General features: G+C 36.0%; 1 protein-coding gene and 1 long non-coding RNA gene across 2 annotated transcripts; one reads left to right on the forward strand and one right to left on the reverse strand.

Annotated features, from left to right (window-relative positions):
- Positions 1-1,627: 1,627 nt before the first annotated feature.
- On the reverse strand, positions 1,628-3,205 carry LOC110890748 (protein PROTON GRADIENT REGULATION 5, chloroplastic). Its single transcript, XM_022138376.2, has 2 exons — positions 2,801-3,205; positions 1,628-1,867 (listed from the first exon to the last, which is right to left on the reverse strand). Exons 1-2 carry the CDS (start codon positions 3,071-3,073, stop codon positions 1,763-1,765), a joined length of 378 nt encoding a protein of 125 aa, XP_021994068.1. The 5' UTR covers positions 3,074-3,205; the 3' UTR covers positions 1,628-1,762.
- Positions 3,206-6,628: 3,423 nt separating this feature from the next.
- On the forward strand, positions 6,629-16,112 carry LOC110887195. Its single transcript, XR_002563134.2, has 2 exons — positions 6,629-6,724; positions 15,871-16,112. It is a non-coding gene; the product is annotated as an uncharacterized LOC110887195 (long non-coding RNA).
- Positions 16,113-17,629: the final 1,517 nt, after the last annotated feature.

A 17,629-nucleotide genomic window follows, 5' to 3' on the forward strand; every position in this document is an offset into this window, starting at 1 on the left:
TAATTCATAATCTTCATGCATTCATTCTCAAACAAACGTCCCTTTTAAAAGGATACAAGGAAATCAAATAACTAACAAATTGCAACCATTATCTCCTAAACTTACTGCACACGTGGGAACATAGGCCTCCAATTAGTCCCTTTATTTTAAATCACATGTTTAATTAAACAAACACAAACTAATAAGAATATAACAAACAACCTCACTACTTCCACCGTGAGGAACATATCAAAATATATCTTTTTTCTATGTTGTTTACCTAGGAGCATTGGTCAATGTTAATGAATTGATACACATCAATACATGTTCATATATGCTCCTTTTTTTCCACTAGCAAAAACTTATTTTGAGTTGAGTTAAATGCCATTTTAGTCCCTGTGGTTTGGGTATTTTGTCAGTTTGGTCCAAAGGTTTGACTTTATCCATTTTGGTTCAAACGTTGCCATTTTAGTCCACTGAGTTAACTTTATCCATTTTTTCTGTTAACTAGCAGGGCAATTCAGTCATTTTTTATGTAATTCTTCTAACTAGAAGGGCAATTCGGCCCAATAAAATGACCGAATTGCCCTTCTCGTTAACAGAAAAATGGGATGAAGTTAACCCAGTGGACTAAAATGGCAACATTTCAAACTATTTGGCCTATAATGGCAACGTTTCAAACCTTTGGATTAAACTGGCAAAATGGCCAAACCACAAGGACTAAAATGGCATTTAACTCTTTCGAGTTGCATATATACAAATGTTTCCCAAGACAACATAATACACCATTACACCCTGATAACAATAGCTTATAATTCCATAGATATTAAGGCCAAGTTGTTATCACTGGTTGTAGTTTGTGAACCAATGGACCAGGTTGGGTGCGGACCAGGCCACTGTAAAGTGGGAGAAACATAGACTGCTGACCGAACCATCAAGGGGTCGGTAGGTTCCGGTTTGTTTTGGTTGGTTGGTTAGATACTTAGATTCCTTTTTGGGCTAGACCGGTGTTAAGTTTTGGGCATGTAGTAATTTTTTAGCTTGACCAGACTTTTAGGCATAAGTAGTGGGCTGCAAAAGCCTTCCAAGTTCCAACATTTATTTTGAGCTGCATACATCCATCCATCATATCTTTTTATGTATTTTGGGCTTGACTATTAATGAATTTTTGTCTGTTCCTTTTAAAGACTCCATCATAATGTAGCTTTTAAATATTTCGGAGTTTATAAGTATACAGAACAGCGTTTTGGTTTTAAGATCATTTGCGTTTCCATTATAATGTTTTAGGTCGAAAATATAATTGCAAATGGCTTAAAATGTTTAGAAGTGTACACTAAGTTTACCGCCCACATAGTGGCCCGCCCCAATTCTACCACATAGTGGGGGAACCCGCTTTGACCCAACCTGTTTTGACACTCACCTTTTTGTTTTACCCTGAACCCATTTCGACACGTTACACAACCTGACCGTTTTGTCACTCATTCCTAAAAATGCTTGATATTGAAGACGTTCTTATAGTACATGTCATTGTTCCATTAAATTCGGTATTTCTAACGCTTGATTTAAATAATAGATAGGCACATTCAACATTCGCGCTTGAGCGATACTACTTGGTAGATATTAAGTTTCTAGTGTGGCATTCAATATGTAAAACCTAAAAGATATGAAGTGAATTTGATATATATGTTTGATGGTCACCAATGTTCATACATACACACTATGGAGGTAAAATTCAACTTTCTCATCAAACTTACAATCTTTTGTCTGCAAATTGCACTACTAGTTAAGCTAGGAATCCAAGTTTTTCGCCATTCTTCTTTGCCAATCGAATCAACCCTTGTCTTTGTTTTGCATCCGCCCCTATCGATTTGCAGAACTCTGTTATTACCTAGAAACAAGTTCAAATCATTCATAAGGTTAAAATCAAGATTCTTAGGATGTGTTTCGCATTGTTTTCTTAAAAGTTTGATGGCCTTTTCAAGTAGCAAATATTAGATCCTAGTGTATGGATATAGTGACACTCATTATGATAATGTGGTTTTTAGGGGTCATTTTACATGTAGATCTTTAAATAATCTCATTTCATTTTATGTCACATGACAGTTTCAAAACGCATTTCGAATCACCCGCTTACAAGTAATGGACTCGAAAGGTCTTGCACATACATGTATATAAATAGTGACGGAATTAGAAACCTTTCGGTCCATAGATTTTTACCATATAGTAAGAAAACTCAGATTTCCCTTTCAAAGTAGGCACTAATTTTTTCTCAATATAAATAAAAAGTTATGTTTATATTTAAAAAAAATCATGTTTTCTTCTCAATGGATGGCAATTCATAGGTTAACTAACGTTACTTAAAAAAAACTATTTTTTTACATGTAAGCAAGTTCACATTTTCCTCCTAAAAATCATGTATATTTTTTAAGATTTTCTTCGTAAAAATTCATGTTTTCTTCTTACAGTCGACAATTCAGAGTGTCTAACTAACCTTGAAAACCTTATTTTTTCCTAAAAAAGGTAGGCGTGTAAAACTATTTTTAAATGATTTTTTATTACATGTGTAAAACTATTTTCTTAAATGAGTTTTTCTTGATAAAAAATCATGTTTTCTTCTCAGCAGACTAACAATTTAGAGTATTTAACTAACGATTTTCCTTAAAGGATACTCATTATTATGCAAATTGCGGTGTTTTGAGGGTTTGTGGACCCTCTTGACCCTCCGGTTTCGCCATATGAACCAAAGAAAAACCCACAAATTTCAATCATTTCAATTGATATGTTACGAAAAACACTAGTGTTAAAGACATGTGTATGATACCTGCGAGTGCAACGCAATCGCTTTCCCTCTAATCTGATTAAACCGCTTCTTCCCAACGATATTACGCGTGACAACAACCAAAGGCGCGAAGATCCCTTTCCCTTCATTAACATTTCCCATCATCGGTCCGGACCTCAACGGCCTCCCGACCCGAACCACGTTGGGTGTGGTCTTAGCCACCAAGGTTCCATACTCTTCACCAACTATGGATGTCCCCCAACTTCCATGAAAGGAAGATGCAAACCCTGTTGCGGTAACCGATGATGCTGCCATAATAATGAATGTGAAGCAAGATTGGTGATGAGAATGGGTTTATTGTGTGTTTGTGGGTTTGGTGTAAATATGAGAACCTTTGGTTTGAAGATGAAGAAGCATCATGAGCCACATATAGTTTGTGGTTTGAAAAATATGGTTGATGTCCGGTTCAGACCGGGGGTTTAAGAGTTGTGTGGGTTTAGCTCATGTGGGAATCTATCCTAGCTATTTGATTGGTTGGGGGTGTGACATGGGTCCACTTGTTGGATGTGGTGTAGTGAATTCATTTCTTGAAAATATGTATTAAAAGTTAAAACCAAATATTTTTATTTTAATTCAAATATAATTAAGTATAAAAGTTTAAAATCATTATATTTTATATTACTATCATGTTAGAAACTTTATTTTGTACGAATTTGTTATAGATTTAGGGGTTGTTTGGTAGCCTCTTAATGACCATTCAGATGGTAGCTCTTAATGGTTTAAAACCTCTGAATGAATAAGGGTAACCTCAAGTCTGAATGGTTAAGAGGTAACCTCTGAATGGTAAATCATCACATGTCACATTCTTTTACCTTCTCATTTGTAAAATTCTTAATGGTTCCATTAAGAGGTAGCATCTTAATGACCATTAAAAGGCTACCAAACAGCCCCTTAATCTTTTTCATGAATCAGAACAAGTATAAATAAAAGGTAAGATATTGAATAAAATCTAGAATCCTTAGCTTCTACTCTTTGGATAAAAAATAAAAATAGTTGACGGAAATTAAGTACAAGGAATCAAGGATAACTAATTTATATGAAAATAAAAAAATGTCTCTGCTAAAAGCCATAGATATTTTATATATAATATTATTAATTAGCATCAAGTTTTGGCATTGGGTGTTTGTACATGCTGCATAATTTGTTTTTTATGCAACTCTTTGTAGTACATCTGTTTAGTGAGTTGTAAATTGTTTCTAGGTTTTGCCACGTATGTTCTGTTGCTACGTGTAAATACCAGAATCAATCTTCACACTGTCAAAACCCACCACCAAAGCAAAACCACCAACATCTGTTCTATCACCATTTTCTCTTCTTTCTCTCTCTAAAAGATTCAAAGAGAGAGAAGTGTTACCGGCCACCTTCTCCGACCGAACTTCATATTCCGATGACAAAGATGACGAGGGTAGATGACAGTAGTGGTGGTTGAAGAGGAGATTTATCAACACCATGTGAAACTACTCGTCTGAAGATGACGACTCCAGTGGTGGTAACGATTTGGATTGATGTACAACGGTGGAAGTGTTAGGGTTTTGACAGAGGAATGACGGCTGCGGTTTGACGGCTTGGTATTCCGGCGAGGCATTTTCTGATCTGGCTCCCGACAATATTCCGGTAAGCCTCGATTCTATTGCATGTCCCTTAATCATTTAAATCAATCTCGATTCTAATGAGTGAAGTTATATAGGGTTATTCTAGAACTCCAACCAAAATCCGGTGAAGTTACGTAAGATGATGATGAATCTGGTTAGATCCCAGATGAGCTCCGGTTAGATTCCGTGATGATATCTTCCGACTAGGATTCGGCGTTTAAAGGTAAGTCCGGTGATGAAACAATGGTTAACCGGGCAGGGTTAACACACTGGTCTCGTCAAGAAGGGTTAATCCCTTCCTCTCGAGGATCGCTGGCTGGATCGTCCGCCGGTTGATCTCCTGCACAAGGAAACAAGCCGTGACTCGTAACAAGGAGGATGGGGTGGGGGGGTGCTCCTTGTTACCACTCTCCGGCGTGAGAATCAGTAATTTGCTTAGGAAGCAAAGTGTGATAGTAGTAGTAGTGAGTGAGTTGTGAAGAGATACCTCAAACCTGGTTTGGGGTTGGTATTTATAGTCGAGGAGTGACGGAGGAGCTGAAGGGACGAACTGACGACGTGCTACCCCTTTGCAGGTGTGTCAGGCTTGTCGGTTGTGGAGGTGAAGCCACGTCCTACTGCAGTGTCAGTCCGTTGCTTACGTATGGCCTGACAGGCGGCTGCTAGTGGTGCCACTTGCTCTGTGTTGTCAGTCCCACTTGCCTAGTGGGCAGGATGCCGTGCGGGTCGCATCGCTGCCTACGGTAACCTTTGATGTTCCCGCGCTCCATGCTTTGACCAAGACATATGCGGGATGCGGTGCCAAGCCGCATCGCCGTCTGTGGTGACTGTTGCTGTTGCCCAGCTCCCTCGTCGTGACGAAAATGTCCATATGATGCGGTGCCAGCCGAATCGCTATGTACGTCCGCTTTCATACACAAGGTAAGGCTTCTTCTTATGCTTTGACCGATTAGATTCGAAGGATGCGTCCGCGTGGACGTAGTTCTTTGCTGGTGGGGGTTTTTTGATAAGGGTAATGGTCATTCGTGTAACACCCCGAAAACAGGTTTAGAAATTAAACCCCGTTAATACTAAAGACGGGGAAAGTACCGTTAGTGGTAAAAGTAAATTGGCAAATATTAGGAATAAATTGAATAATCCTAATATTTATTTAAAGTGAATCAGAGTTTTCAAGAAAAACAAGATAGATAAAAGGCTCTTTTAACGAGACTTAAAGTAGAACGGGTTATGAATTCCCGAACCCACTAAACTGACTTGGAAATAAATAACCTAGTTAGTTGGTTGTCTTGTGTTAAAGCATGAATAGGGTTAAAATGCAACTAGATTATAAGTTGTGCAAAATGGAAGGGCCTAAGTTGTAAGAATTGAAACTATAATATTAATTTTAATAAAATTTAAAACCAAAACACCATTTTGAAGGTGTTGGTCGTACAGAAGAAGAGCAGGGGCGACTCCCCACTATCAAACCCTAAAAACTCACTAAACTTGCAAATTGAAGGCTCAATCCAAGTCGAAATCGAAATTAAAGTGTAGATTATTGATCCTCATCACAAAAGGATTACAAGGTATGTAAAATTTCATGAAAACCCTCAACTTGAATTTCTCATGTAATTGGGAAAATCTGAAATTCATGGTTGCATGTTTGTTTTATGATGAATTAGGAACCATATAGTGTCTAGGGACAAACCCTAGACAAATACAAGTTGAAATAATGTGAAATTTTAGTGAAACCTATGAACACCATTGTAGGTGATTAGTGGGTTATGTGTAATTTGATGAACACTAGGAAATAGAGTGTCAATCTAGTATAATTTGACAATTTTGAAGTGATTTCAGAAGTTATAGAAGTTAACAACTTTGTAAGATGGTTGATTTATGTGAAAATAGGGCTAAGACATAAGCTAGAGACTTGATAAATAAACATGTAAAATTCTGCCCTTAAAGTGTTTGTTGAAATGCCTCAAAGAAGGCTCGAAACTAGAATTTTTGTAGTTAAAACACCTAATTGTGATGTTTTGGCTATTATGCAAAATGTGATTAAAAGAGTTCTAAACGTGATGATTGATTGAACTTATTGTGCGGGTAATATGATTGAAGTTAATTGACTATCGAAAGTCAAACAAATCAATGTTGAAGTCGAATAGTAGTTCCGACATAGAGTTCGTAAGATGGAAAAGTCGTATGTAATAATGACTAAACTAACCTTCTTACAAATTATGATGATAGTTTGACGCTTGACAAGCTAGGTGAAGGCTTGGAAAGGAAGCGGGTCAAACGAAGCAAATAAGAAGGAAAAGCGTACTTCGGATGCGAGGTAAGTAAAACTTACACCCACTTGTAGTATATATGTTTATTTCATAACGATGAATACAATAAAGGATTTGGTTTGAATCATGGGTTCCGACCTAAAACGAAATGAGTCGGAACCAACAAAAAAAATGTTTTAAACCATGATAAATGGTGAAAAAGGCAAAATGGTAAATTAGTCACGAATTGGTTAAGAATTAGTGAGTTTTTCTTAAAGTTACCTTATAGCGTAACTAGTAATGGAAAATGGGTAAAAATGGGAATTTAGTCAAGTATCGACTAAAGTAAAATAAGTTTCAAAGGACACCCATAGCGTGAGCCGAATGGGTTTAAAAAAAATAATATATATATATATATATATATATATATATATATATATAAGAAATTGACTTTAGAAAGAAAGGGATCTAGTGAGAAAATCCGAAATGGGTCGGATATGTGATTGCTAATTAAAAACCCATGTTTTGTTACATATGAAAATGTTGGGTTATATAGGTCGAACGGGTCAAATGGTGGGAATAACGCCATTTGACAATATCAACTAATGTGGTTGTCAAGTCATTTGTTTTCAGGGGCGAATAGTAATTTGGGTAATTGCGTCACCATAAGAATATCGATAATAAAAGCAAGGAGTCGAAACGGGTCATTAGGTTGACTCGAGCCAGGTATGTATAAATAAGATTGTGGTTAAACATATATTTTTTTTGGGTCAAATTAGTAGCAAATGCCCTTCGTCGTAAATGAGGGGCTAAAGTCGACTAAAATACCCTTGATGGGTAAATCGGGCAAACGACCTTTAAAGGTTGTTGGAAATAAGTGATTTGATAGATTAAATTCTTATGATAAGTATAAAAGGGATGATATGGGATCTTAGTGCATAAATACCCTTAACGGGTCAAAATAGAAGTAATAGCGAAACGGGTTAAAAATGTGTAGTAACCCGTAAATTGAACCTTGTACAATAGGAAATAACCATAATAAAATGTTTACAAAAGAAACAAAGGCCACGAACGAGTTTGTTAGAGGAAACCGTGAACGGGTCAAAAGTGTCGTAATTGGACTTCAAGCCGAGAGCTTGAAGTATAAAATTTCGTGAAGTGAGATGTTAGATTTTAACTCCATTCGATGGAGAATTAAATTACGAGTGCGTAGGAGAAAGAATCGCGTAATACGGACAAGCGGATTGAAAGATACGAAAGTTTTGTGTCAAATAGCGGCAAAAAATGGAAATGTTGGATGCAGGTGCCACCGTAACTTACTGTAACGCCCTGCGTTTTCAAACTTCCTACATTTAGAAACCTTACGTGAAATTCTAACTTTGGAAATCTTGTGTTCTTATAACCATTCTTTCATTGTAATCGTTGTAAAATACGGAACTTGCTTCGTAAATAAAACTTGTACATTACACTTTTTACCTAGTTAAATCATGTTTTATTTCATATTTCACCTTGTTACAAGTTAGGGGAAACATTGTTGCACATTATTACACAACTTAACTAAAAAAATTACTCATTATAATGTTTTAAAAAAATAAAAAAATAAAGAAATATGGCAGCCCCAATTCAGCAAAATTCAGCCCATATAGTTGGGTTTTGTGGGCTGGTTTCAAGGTGTAACCCCTTCTAAACACTTCCAAAGCCCAACCCATTGAAACCCTAATCCTTCCCCCTATAAATACCACTTATAACCAGCCTCCCTACCACTTTTGCAACCCTAAAAAACTCACAAAACATCCACCAAACCGTAGCTGAAAGCAAGGGTTCGAGTAGATTGACACCCCTTCACGAAAATGAGCATAACTCACTCAATTCTTATCCGATTCACTCGATTCTTTTTCCTACTTGCTTGTATAATCATGGGGTTCGATTCCTAGACTTCTCCTTGGAGAAATCAGACCTGGAAATGCCCCGAAATAGTCCATAAACTTTCTGTTTGTTTTTATGTTCATCAAAAACTTGTTTAAACCTATGCAACTTGTGTCCAACACATCTCATACCTATGTCCTAATGCTTACAACTTATCCCATGGTTGGTTAAGCTTAAAAACAAGGTTGAGACATTTAAAATCAGAGGATTAAACCTCATAAACTTGGTGTTTTGTTTAGGGTTTTAACCCACAAGTCATGTCAAACTTTGTCTTTGATACATGAGTGATTATGGAACAACTTGGGTTGTCCAAACATACAATCCTCACATGATTTGATGATTTCTCTTAGTTAGTGTGTATATTTCTTATTCTTTATTGTATGTTCATGACCCTCCTTGGTTGTTTTTTTTTACATCAAGTGTAGTGGTGAACACATAGATGTGCCTAAATGGAAGACTTGATCTTCCTACCTCCTACATGACTTCTATGACATTTAGAGGTACCAAAATGAAGATTTTAATCTTCTACCTCATGCTTGAACTATTGGACATATATTATATAACCTAAATATATTATTCGAATAATCGAATCTTTGATGATGAACTAGTGTTCATATGTCGGGGTACTAGATTACGTCATCCTAGACTATGATAACTTGTCACGATTCTAATGGAACCTTGTTCCATGAAAACATCTAAACTCCTTCGAGTTTCCTAGTGTCAAGAACAAGCATCATATGTACTAAATGATTATTTTCCATGTTATTCTCATATCTTATTTTTACGTTGTTTTAAACACCGAATCTCGACTCTAAACATACTTGAACTTTAACCCTTATACATTCGGACTCTAAATCTCTACTCGTCAACAATTGGATAATCGGAAAACATATGCAAACTTTGTGAGTATACTCGTACTTTTCCCCTTTTACTTTTACCACTTTTGGGGTGTAACATGTTTACCTATTGAAACTTACACATGAACTTTTGTCTAAACACACGAACATTCCTATAACAATGCTTGTATATGTGATGGCTTGATACTTTAAATTTGGGTGATTCTTATGTGTTGAACTTATCATTAACTTCGTACGAGCCAAACCTTGACATATGTAGCGCTATAGGATTAACGACCCGCCTCTACTGAAACTTTGGTTATGTCATGAGCAAGTTGCGTTTTCTTGGTTTGATATGTTAGACACATGCCATATTTAATGTTTATCTTGAATCGCATGCTTGCTATGAGGGATTGTTCACATTTTTATCTTATGCTATGTACGTACCAAACTTGTATACTCGCCTTTGCTTTTGCATTGAATTATTTTAAACATGTTACAGGTTGATGAGGATGATGCTAAGAAAAGAAGTAGCGTTGATGCCTAGATACACATATAGACGTTAGGGTTTAATATGTTGTATCAAATTTTGTTATGTTATCATGTTGTTATGTTAAACTTGTTGTATTTGAATTTCTTGTAATGTTGACTATTTGAAGTTATGAAATGAAATTTGGATTTTCTAAATATTGTCACAAATAGCGTTATGATGTCTCTAGCAATCTTCACACTTCGTCTCATCCCGATGTTTCCGCCATTGGTTGGGGTGTGACAGATTGGTATCAGAGCCATAACTATAGGGAATTAGGAAAAGTAGGAATGCTTTCACCTAGTCTATAGTTTTAGAGCCTTATTCGTATGCTTTGCTTGGACTACTACATGATACCTTATTTGTTACATATTTATGCTCTTTTAAACATGTATGTTACTCATGTGTAATATTTGACATGTTATTCGTACGCATTAAAGCTTGTTCTATTATGTGTTAACACTTGTTTTATCATTTCATTATTTAAGTACCATTCTTGATATGCTTTCTTATGTGTTTATACTTGCTTGTGTATTTCCTTCAACACACACTTCCCTCATGCATTTTACTCGATTATCCTAAATCCGACAACACTCATATTGTACAAATGAGACGAATTCACCAAAATAGGCGTGAAACCCACAATTTAGTGAACGACTCTCAATCTATCTATTCTTCTTTTTACACGAGATATCGCCATTGAGCTAGGAGTGAAATCCACATCTAAATGGCAAATCTCAAATTTCAAATTCTAGTGGACCCTCGTCAACATATCGAAATTTAAATTTTGACCCGACGAGTACCAACCACACTTAGGATACGAAATCGTCAAGATAGGGGTGAAACCCGCACCTTGTCGACTAGTTCCACTCCTTGATTTTTTCATAAATCCCGCCAAGTCTCGAAATTTCGATTGATTTGGGACATGTAGTAACCGGAAGGGTAAATACCGTTAACCGACTTGTCGGCGAGAGTATTTTACCTATTAGGCCAAAGCATGCTCCTCAAATTCAAAAGACTTTTCGACCACTTTGGTTAGTCAAAGTTCCGTTTGGAACACTCCAAACTTTGGTCAAACATGTGTTTCTATTATTTATTTATACGATGCAATCTTTCAAACTCGAGTTTACTTTCGATTTCTCTTTTCACACACACAACATATTGAACCTTTTCCATACATTTATACATATGCATGATTTCATATAATTTAAATTCGTTTTCCTTGTAACGACAAGTGGAGAAATATCATCGAGATGGGAGTGACTTCCTTATCTTGACGATTAGCTCCACTCCCTTTTCCTCAAAACGACCTCACCAACGAGTTAGGGGTGTTTCCCTAACTTAGGTGACCGTTACCAAAACTTCTCTTTCGAAACATCTTATTATGCAAACTCGATCATACTTTATACCCAAATTGTTTAATGTTATTTAAAAATACCCACTCATACAGATTTCGAAATACATTGTTTTATCAAACGTACTTTTTATTCTACAATCTATTTTCACTCAACTCATATACGCGAAATTCATAATCATGTCTTAAAACGTTTTATTACTCAAACTTCAAAACCTTACGAAATGCTACCTATCAATTTAATCGGCCCAATGAAACTCTTGCCCATGAACTTCGTATTCGACTTAATCACTAAAACTTGCTCACATTATATCGTCATACTAGAGACTTCCATTCTAAATTGAAACCAAACCAACCTTTCTCAATTACCTATAGGATCTTATAGATATTATGAGATCGTTTTACCAAAGAATATTTCCAACATCAACGAACCATTTGTCTAAACCCTTTAAAATGAACACTAAGACCTTTGATAAATCCCTTTTCCAAGGATCAACGTATTCACAAAAAACTCCAAAATTTCTTGTTAGATGAAACGAACTTACCTTTTTCCTACACCTATTTTTCAAAACACGTGGGCAAGAAGACTCCATGGGGACCGACCATCTTCGGATCTCGTAAACTCTTTTAAAACAAAGGTAGCATTTCCATTCATTACGAAATGCGATATGCATGACCAATAAGTACTTTATATACTCTTACATATGCAAACTATATTCTACCCTTTTAAACCAAGCTCAATCTAAATTTGATTCAATAAACTCAATGTTTCGTTTAAACAACTATACATGCATATCATCGTACACATTTTGGTCGATACCTCGCGATAACATCATTTATATCATTCGTATTACATACTCGACCTTTTGAATGCTTTATACACTTAGATCCGTGGTGTCCCAACAAACACTATATACGCAATATTTATTTTTCATACCTACACCTATGTTCATACGTTTTATGCTTCTACTTATACGCATACTACTTATACGTTTTGCGCTTCTACTTGTACACATACTACTTACACGTTTTATGTTTATGCTCATACATACATGCGTATTCATACTTAAACTTATGCTCATACTTTCATCCTTACTCATGATTCGTACATTCGTACCTATACGCGAGCGTAATCCGAGGGATTCGCTTACGTGGGTCCCATACATGCTTAAACATAAACATGCTTACATACGACATTCTTCTACGTACACATTCTTATTTTCAAATTCATGTATACCTTGATTCATACATAACTAGTACAAGCTATGTGGATCATGCGACGATCAGTATAATCGCGGGTGCACACGGGATTATAGTGATAGGCGTATGAGAACCATAGAGTGTACTACTGTGTATGGTAAGACACGGAACGTAACATGACCCCGAGTAACGAAACGGACGTAATGTGGTTAAAACATGGTGGATACGCCGCTGGTACTTCCTATATATAAGTGTTTTCACCATGTTACCAAACTTTCGTAAAACGTGCCATGAGAAATTCAGTGTGTTGCAGACCTTTTGGACCTAATACAACTTCACGCAACTCACAAACGCATTATATCCGATTATTCATGACGAGACTTCATCCTTAACACACTACGTTCATCTATCCAACACTTATGCTATTCACATACTTGTACTCTTTAAGAGCCATTCGTTCATTCTATACTCGTATTATTTTATACAAAACTCGTTCGCAATCCAGCTTGTTTAAACATTTGAGTCCTAACTTACCTCATTACCTATAAAATAGCCTCCCTATTCTTGATTCTTGTGTAACTATACTTAGTATCTCTCTATTGCTTTATTTAAAGTAACAAACCTTTTCGTTCCTCTCAATAAACAGGTTTTACGAAAGTATGATTTTTTTTATACTATCCTTAAAAACTTCCCCTTGCAAATCTACCTTGATGTTCTCCAAAATTTGGTACTTTTCATAACTTTCAAACTTCCCAAGTTTCAATTCTTAATGATCACCTTTATGCCAAAAACTCTTTCAAGCCTTCCTCTTGAATAAATTTCGGGACGAAATTTCCTAAAGGAGGGGAGACTGTAACGCCCTGTGTTTTCAAACTTCCTACATTTAGAAACCTTACGTGAAATTCTAACTTTGGAAATCTTGTGTTCTTATAACCATTCTTTCATTGTAATCGTTGTAAAATACGGAACTTGCTTCGTAAATAAAACTTGTACATTACACTTTTTACCTAGTTAAATCATGTTTTATTTCATATTTCACCTTGTTACAAGTTAGGGGAAACATTGTTGCACATTATTACACAACTTAACTAACAAAATTACTCATTATAATGTTTTAAAAAAATAAAAAATAAAGAAATATGGCAGCCCCAATTCAGCAAAATTCAGCCCATATAGTTGGGTTTTGTGGGCTAGTTTCAAGGTGTAACCCCTTCTAAACACTTCCAAAGCCCAACCCATTGAAACCCTAATCCTTCCCCCTATAAATACCACTTATAACCAGCCTCCCTACCACTTTTGCAACCCTAAAAACTCACAAAACATCCACCAAACCGTAGCTGAAAGCAAGGGTTCGAGTAGATTGACACCCCTTCACGAAAATGAGCATAACTCACTCAATTCTTATCCGATTCACTCGATTCTTTTTCCTACTTGCTTGTATAATCATGGGGTTCGATTCCTAGACTTCTCCTTGGAGAAATCAGACCTGGAAATGCCCCGAAATAGTCCATAAACTTTCTGTTTGTTTTTATGTTCATCAAAAACTTGTTTAAACCTATGCAACTTGTGTCCAACACATCTCATACCTATGTCCTAATGCTTACAACTTATCCCATGGTTGGTTAAGCTTAAAAACAAGGTTGAGACATTTAAAATCAGAGGATTAAACCTCATAAACTTGGTGTTTTGTTTAGGGTTTTAACCCACAAGTCATGTCAAACTTTGTCTTTGATACATGAGTGATTATGGAACAACTTGGGTTGTCCAAACATACAATCCTCACATGATTTGATGATTTCTCTTAGTTAGTGTGTATATTTCTTATTCTTTATTGTATGTTCATGACCCTCCTTGGTTGTTTTTTTTTTTACATCAAGTGTAGTGGTGAACACATAGATGTGCCTAAATGGAAGACTTGATCTTCCTACCTCCTACATGACTTCTATGACATTTAGAGGTACCAAAATGAAGATTTTAATCTTCTACCTCATGCTTGAACTATTGGACATATATTATATAACCTAAATATATTATTCGAATAATCGAATCTTTGATGATGAACTAGTGTTCATATGTCGGGGTACTAGATTACGTCATCCTAGACTATGATAACTTGTCACGATTCTAATGGAACCTTGTTCCATGAAAACATCTAAACTCCTTCGAGTTTCCTAGTGTCAAGAACAAGCATCATATGTACTAAATGATTATTTTCCATGTTATTCTCATATCTTATTTTTACGTTGTTTTAAACACCGAATCTCGACTCTAAACATACTTGAACTTTAACCCTTATACATTCGGACTCTAAATCTCTACTCGTCAACAATTGGATAATCGGAAAACATATGCAAACTTTGTGAGTATACTCGTACTTTTCCCCTTTTACTTTTACCACTTTTGGGGTGTAACATGTTTACCTATTGAAACTTACACATGAACTTTTGTCTAAACACACGAACATTCCTATAACAATGCTTGTATATGTGATGGCTTGATACTTTAAATTTGGGTGATTCTTATGTGTTGAACTTATCATTAACTTCGTACGAGCCAAACCTTGACATATGTAGCGCTATAGGATTAACGACCCGCCTCTACTGAAACTTTGGTTATGTCATGGGCAAGTTGCGTTTTCTTGGTTTGATATGTTAGACACATGCCATATTTAATGTTTATCTTGAATCGCATGCTTGCTATGAGGGATTGTTCACATTTTTATCTTATGCTATGTACGTACCAAACTTGTATACTCGCCTTTGCTTTTGCATTGAATTATTTTAAACATGTTACAGGTTGACGAGGATGATGCTAAGAAAAGAAGTAGCGTTGATGCCTAGATACACATATAGACGTTAGGGTTTAATATGTTGTATCAAATTTTGTTATGTTATCATGTTGTTATGTTAAACTTGTTGTATTTGAATTTCTTGTAATGTTGACTATTTGAAGTTATGAAATGAAATGAAATTTGGATTTTCTAAATATTGTCACAAATAGCGTTATGATGTCTCTAGCAATCTTCACACTTCGTCTCATCCCGATGTTTCCGCCATTGGTTGGGGTGTGACACTTACGGTGCCACCGTAACTTACGGTGCCACCGTAACTTACGGTGCCACCGTAACTTACGGTGCCACCGTAAGTTACGGTGGAGCTTAATTGGTTACGGTGCTAGCCTACTGATGTACGGTAGGGAAATGTTAACACAGGGGCCACCGTAACTTACGGTGTCACCGTAAGTTACGGTGGAGGCCAGAAATGAGTTATTGTGTTGGGATCAAGATATAAATGTTGGATTTTCCTAATTTCCTTGTTGTATTAGTTATTTAATTATCAAAACTGACCTTTAAGTTGGTTTTGATCACAGGTGAATGTCGAGAGTCCCGGATGAAGATCAAGCATCGAGCAAGAACCGAACACACGTTAAACAAAGCTTCCGCAACGTTGTTTTGTCGTTATTCTAAACGGCGAATTAAATCACATTATGTATATCACTTAAATTGTAAAAGTTTTTAACAACCCGTATTTCCGATGTATATGTAATCATTAATTACATGATTATTTCGCTAAATATACGTTAAACCTTGATTTATAAGAACGGGTGTTACAAGTTGGTATCAGAGCCCTGGTTTAAGAGATTCAAGTATGGTGGGGAAAACCATGCTTGGACTTAAACCTTATGCTCTTGACAAAGATTGGTGTTCGGTTCGAGGCTTGATCGCAAATCCGGTAAGTACATCTATGCTAATAGTTTAGCATGCTAAAGTGTTGTAAACAACACATGGGGTTATCGTGTGATACACGTTACCTCAATTAAGCGATAAATGTAGTTGACAAAGTTACACGTGTTGACACGTATAGTAGAAAAGTCTTGTATTATGGTACGGGCATTTAGTAAAGTTGATATTACTAACTTTTGTGAATGTCTTGATTGAAGGACACTTGTGTTTAAAGATGACAAAGGTTAAACAAATTAAAGATGTGATAGAGGAACAGTCCGAGGCATGACGAGAGGAACATGCTCGCTAAGGACTAAATCGCGTAAAGACCGCGAACAAGGTTAATGGCAAGAAACGCCCGTCGGGGCAAGCATTATCAGGTGCGTGCTTTTAAATATAATCGCGCAATTAGCAATGTGCAACAAACATGTAAAGAATGATTGTCGCATATGTAAATTAGAAACTTGGGAAACCTGAATAGAATACCTATCCAGGATATTATCTCCAAGAAAGCTAAATAGAGGTGTTACTTACATGGGGTGTGATGTGAAAACTATAAAAAGGTCGTGTATGTCATGTGTTAATCGCTTACTCTGGCCAAGTAAGTAGTGGCATATGATACCATGAGTTTCTTATAGCGGACACATTATATCTGATGTAGTAAGGACGGGGTAAATGGGACAAATTAAAAAGTACCTGTAACAACCCTCACAAAAAATTAATATTTAGTATGATAATTATGCAATAAGGAAACCCTAATTAAGTTTAGTATGATTAATTAATCAGTTAATCAATATTAATTAAGCTAACAAGATTAATTAAGCTAAGTAAGGTCTATTAAAAATAGATATATATGAGGTCGTATAAGAACGTTTAAAATTAATAATAAAATATATTATTTTTTTTCCTTACTCCGTTTTTAATGAAACTTAGGTTAAAACGTAGATAAAAATATGCTCGTTCTAAAGACATATTCGTCGTTTTATAAAACGTTATATTTTAAAAGTTATACAAGAAAAACGAGTTAAGCAGCTGAAATAAAATAACTAAGCTAGCTAGCTAGCACGTCAAGCTAGCTAGCAAGCACGTCACTTGAATCCCAGAGAAAAGGAATTGAGCTGCCTGCTTGCTTGCTATAAATAAGAAGCTTAGGATTCATTTTTCTTTGCCCATTTCTCTTCTTCTTCTCTCTATACGTTGGTGTTCTAACCAATAATCACTCAATCGCTATTACGATTCATTTTCCGAGTGATCAATATATCCAAGGAATGCCTAAGTGCCGCCCACATTGGGTTATGCTTTGTCGTTTGTCGGTAATCCGATAAATGAGTTGAAGCATTGTACTTTGTCGTTGTCGATAATTCGATAATGAGTTGAAGTACTATACTTTGTCGTTTGTCATTTTGA

This window comes from Helianthus annuus, chromosome 11 (genome assembly GCF_002127325.2).
Source record: "Helianthus annuus cultivar XRQ/B chromosome 11, HanXRQr2.0-SUNRISE, whole genome shotgun sequence".
Classification (NCBI taxonomy): Eukaryota; Viridiplantae; Streptophyta; class Magnoliopsida; order Asterales; family Asteraceae; genus Helianthus; species Helianthus annuus.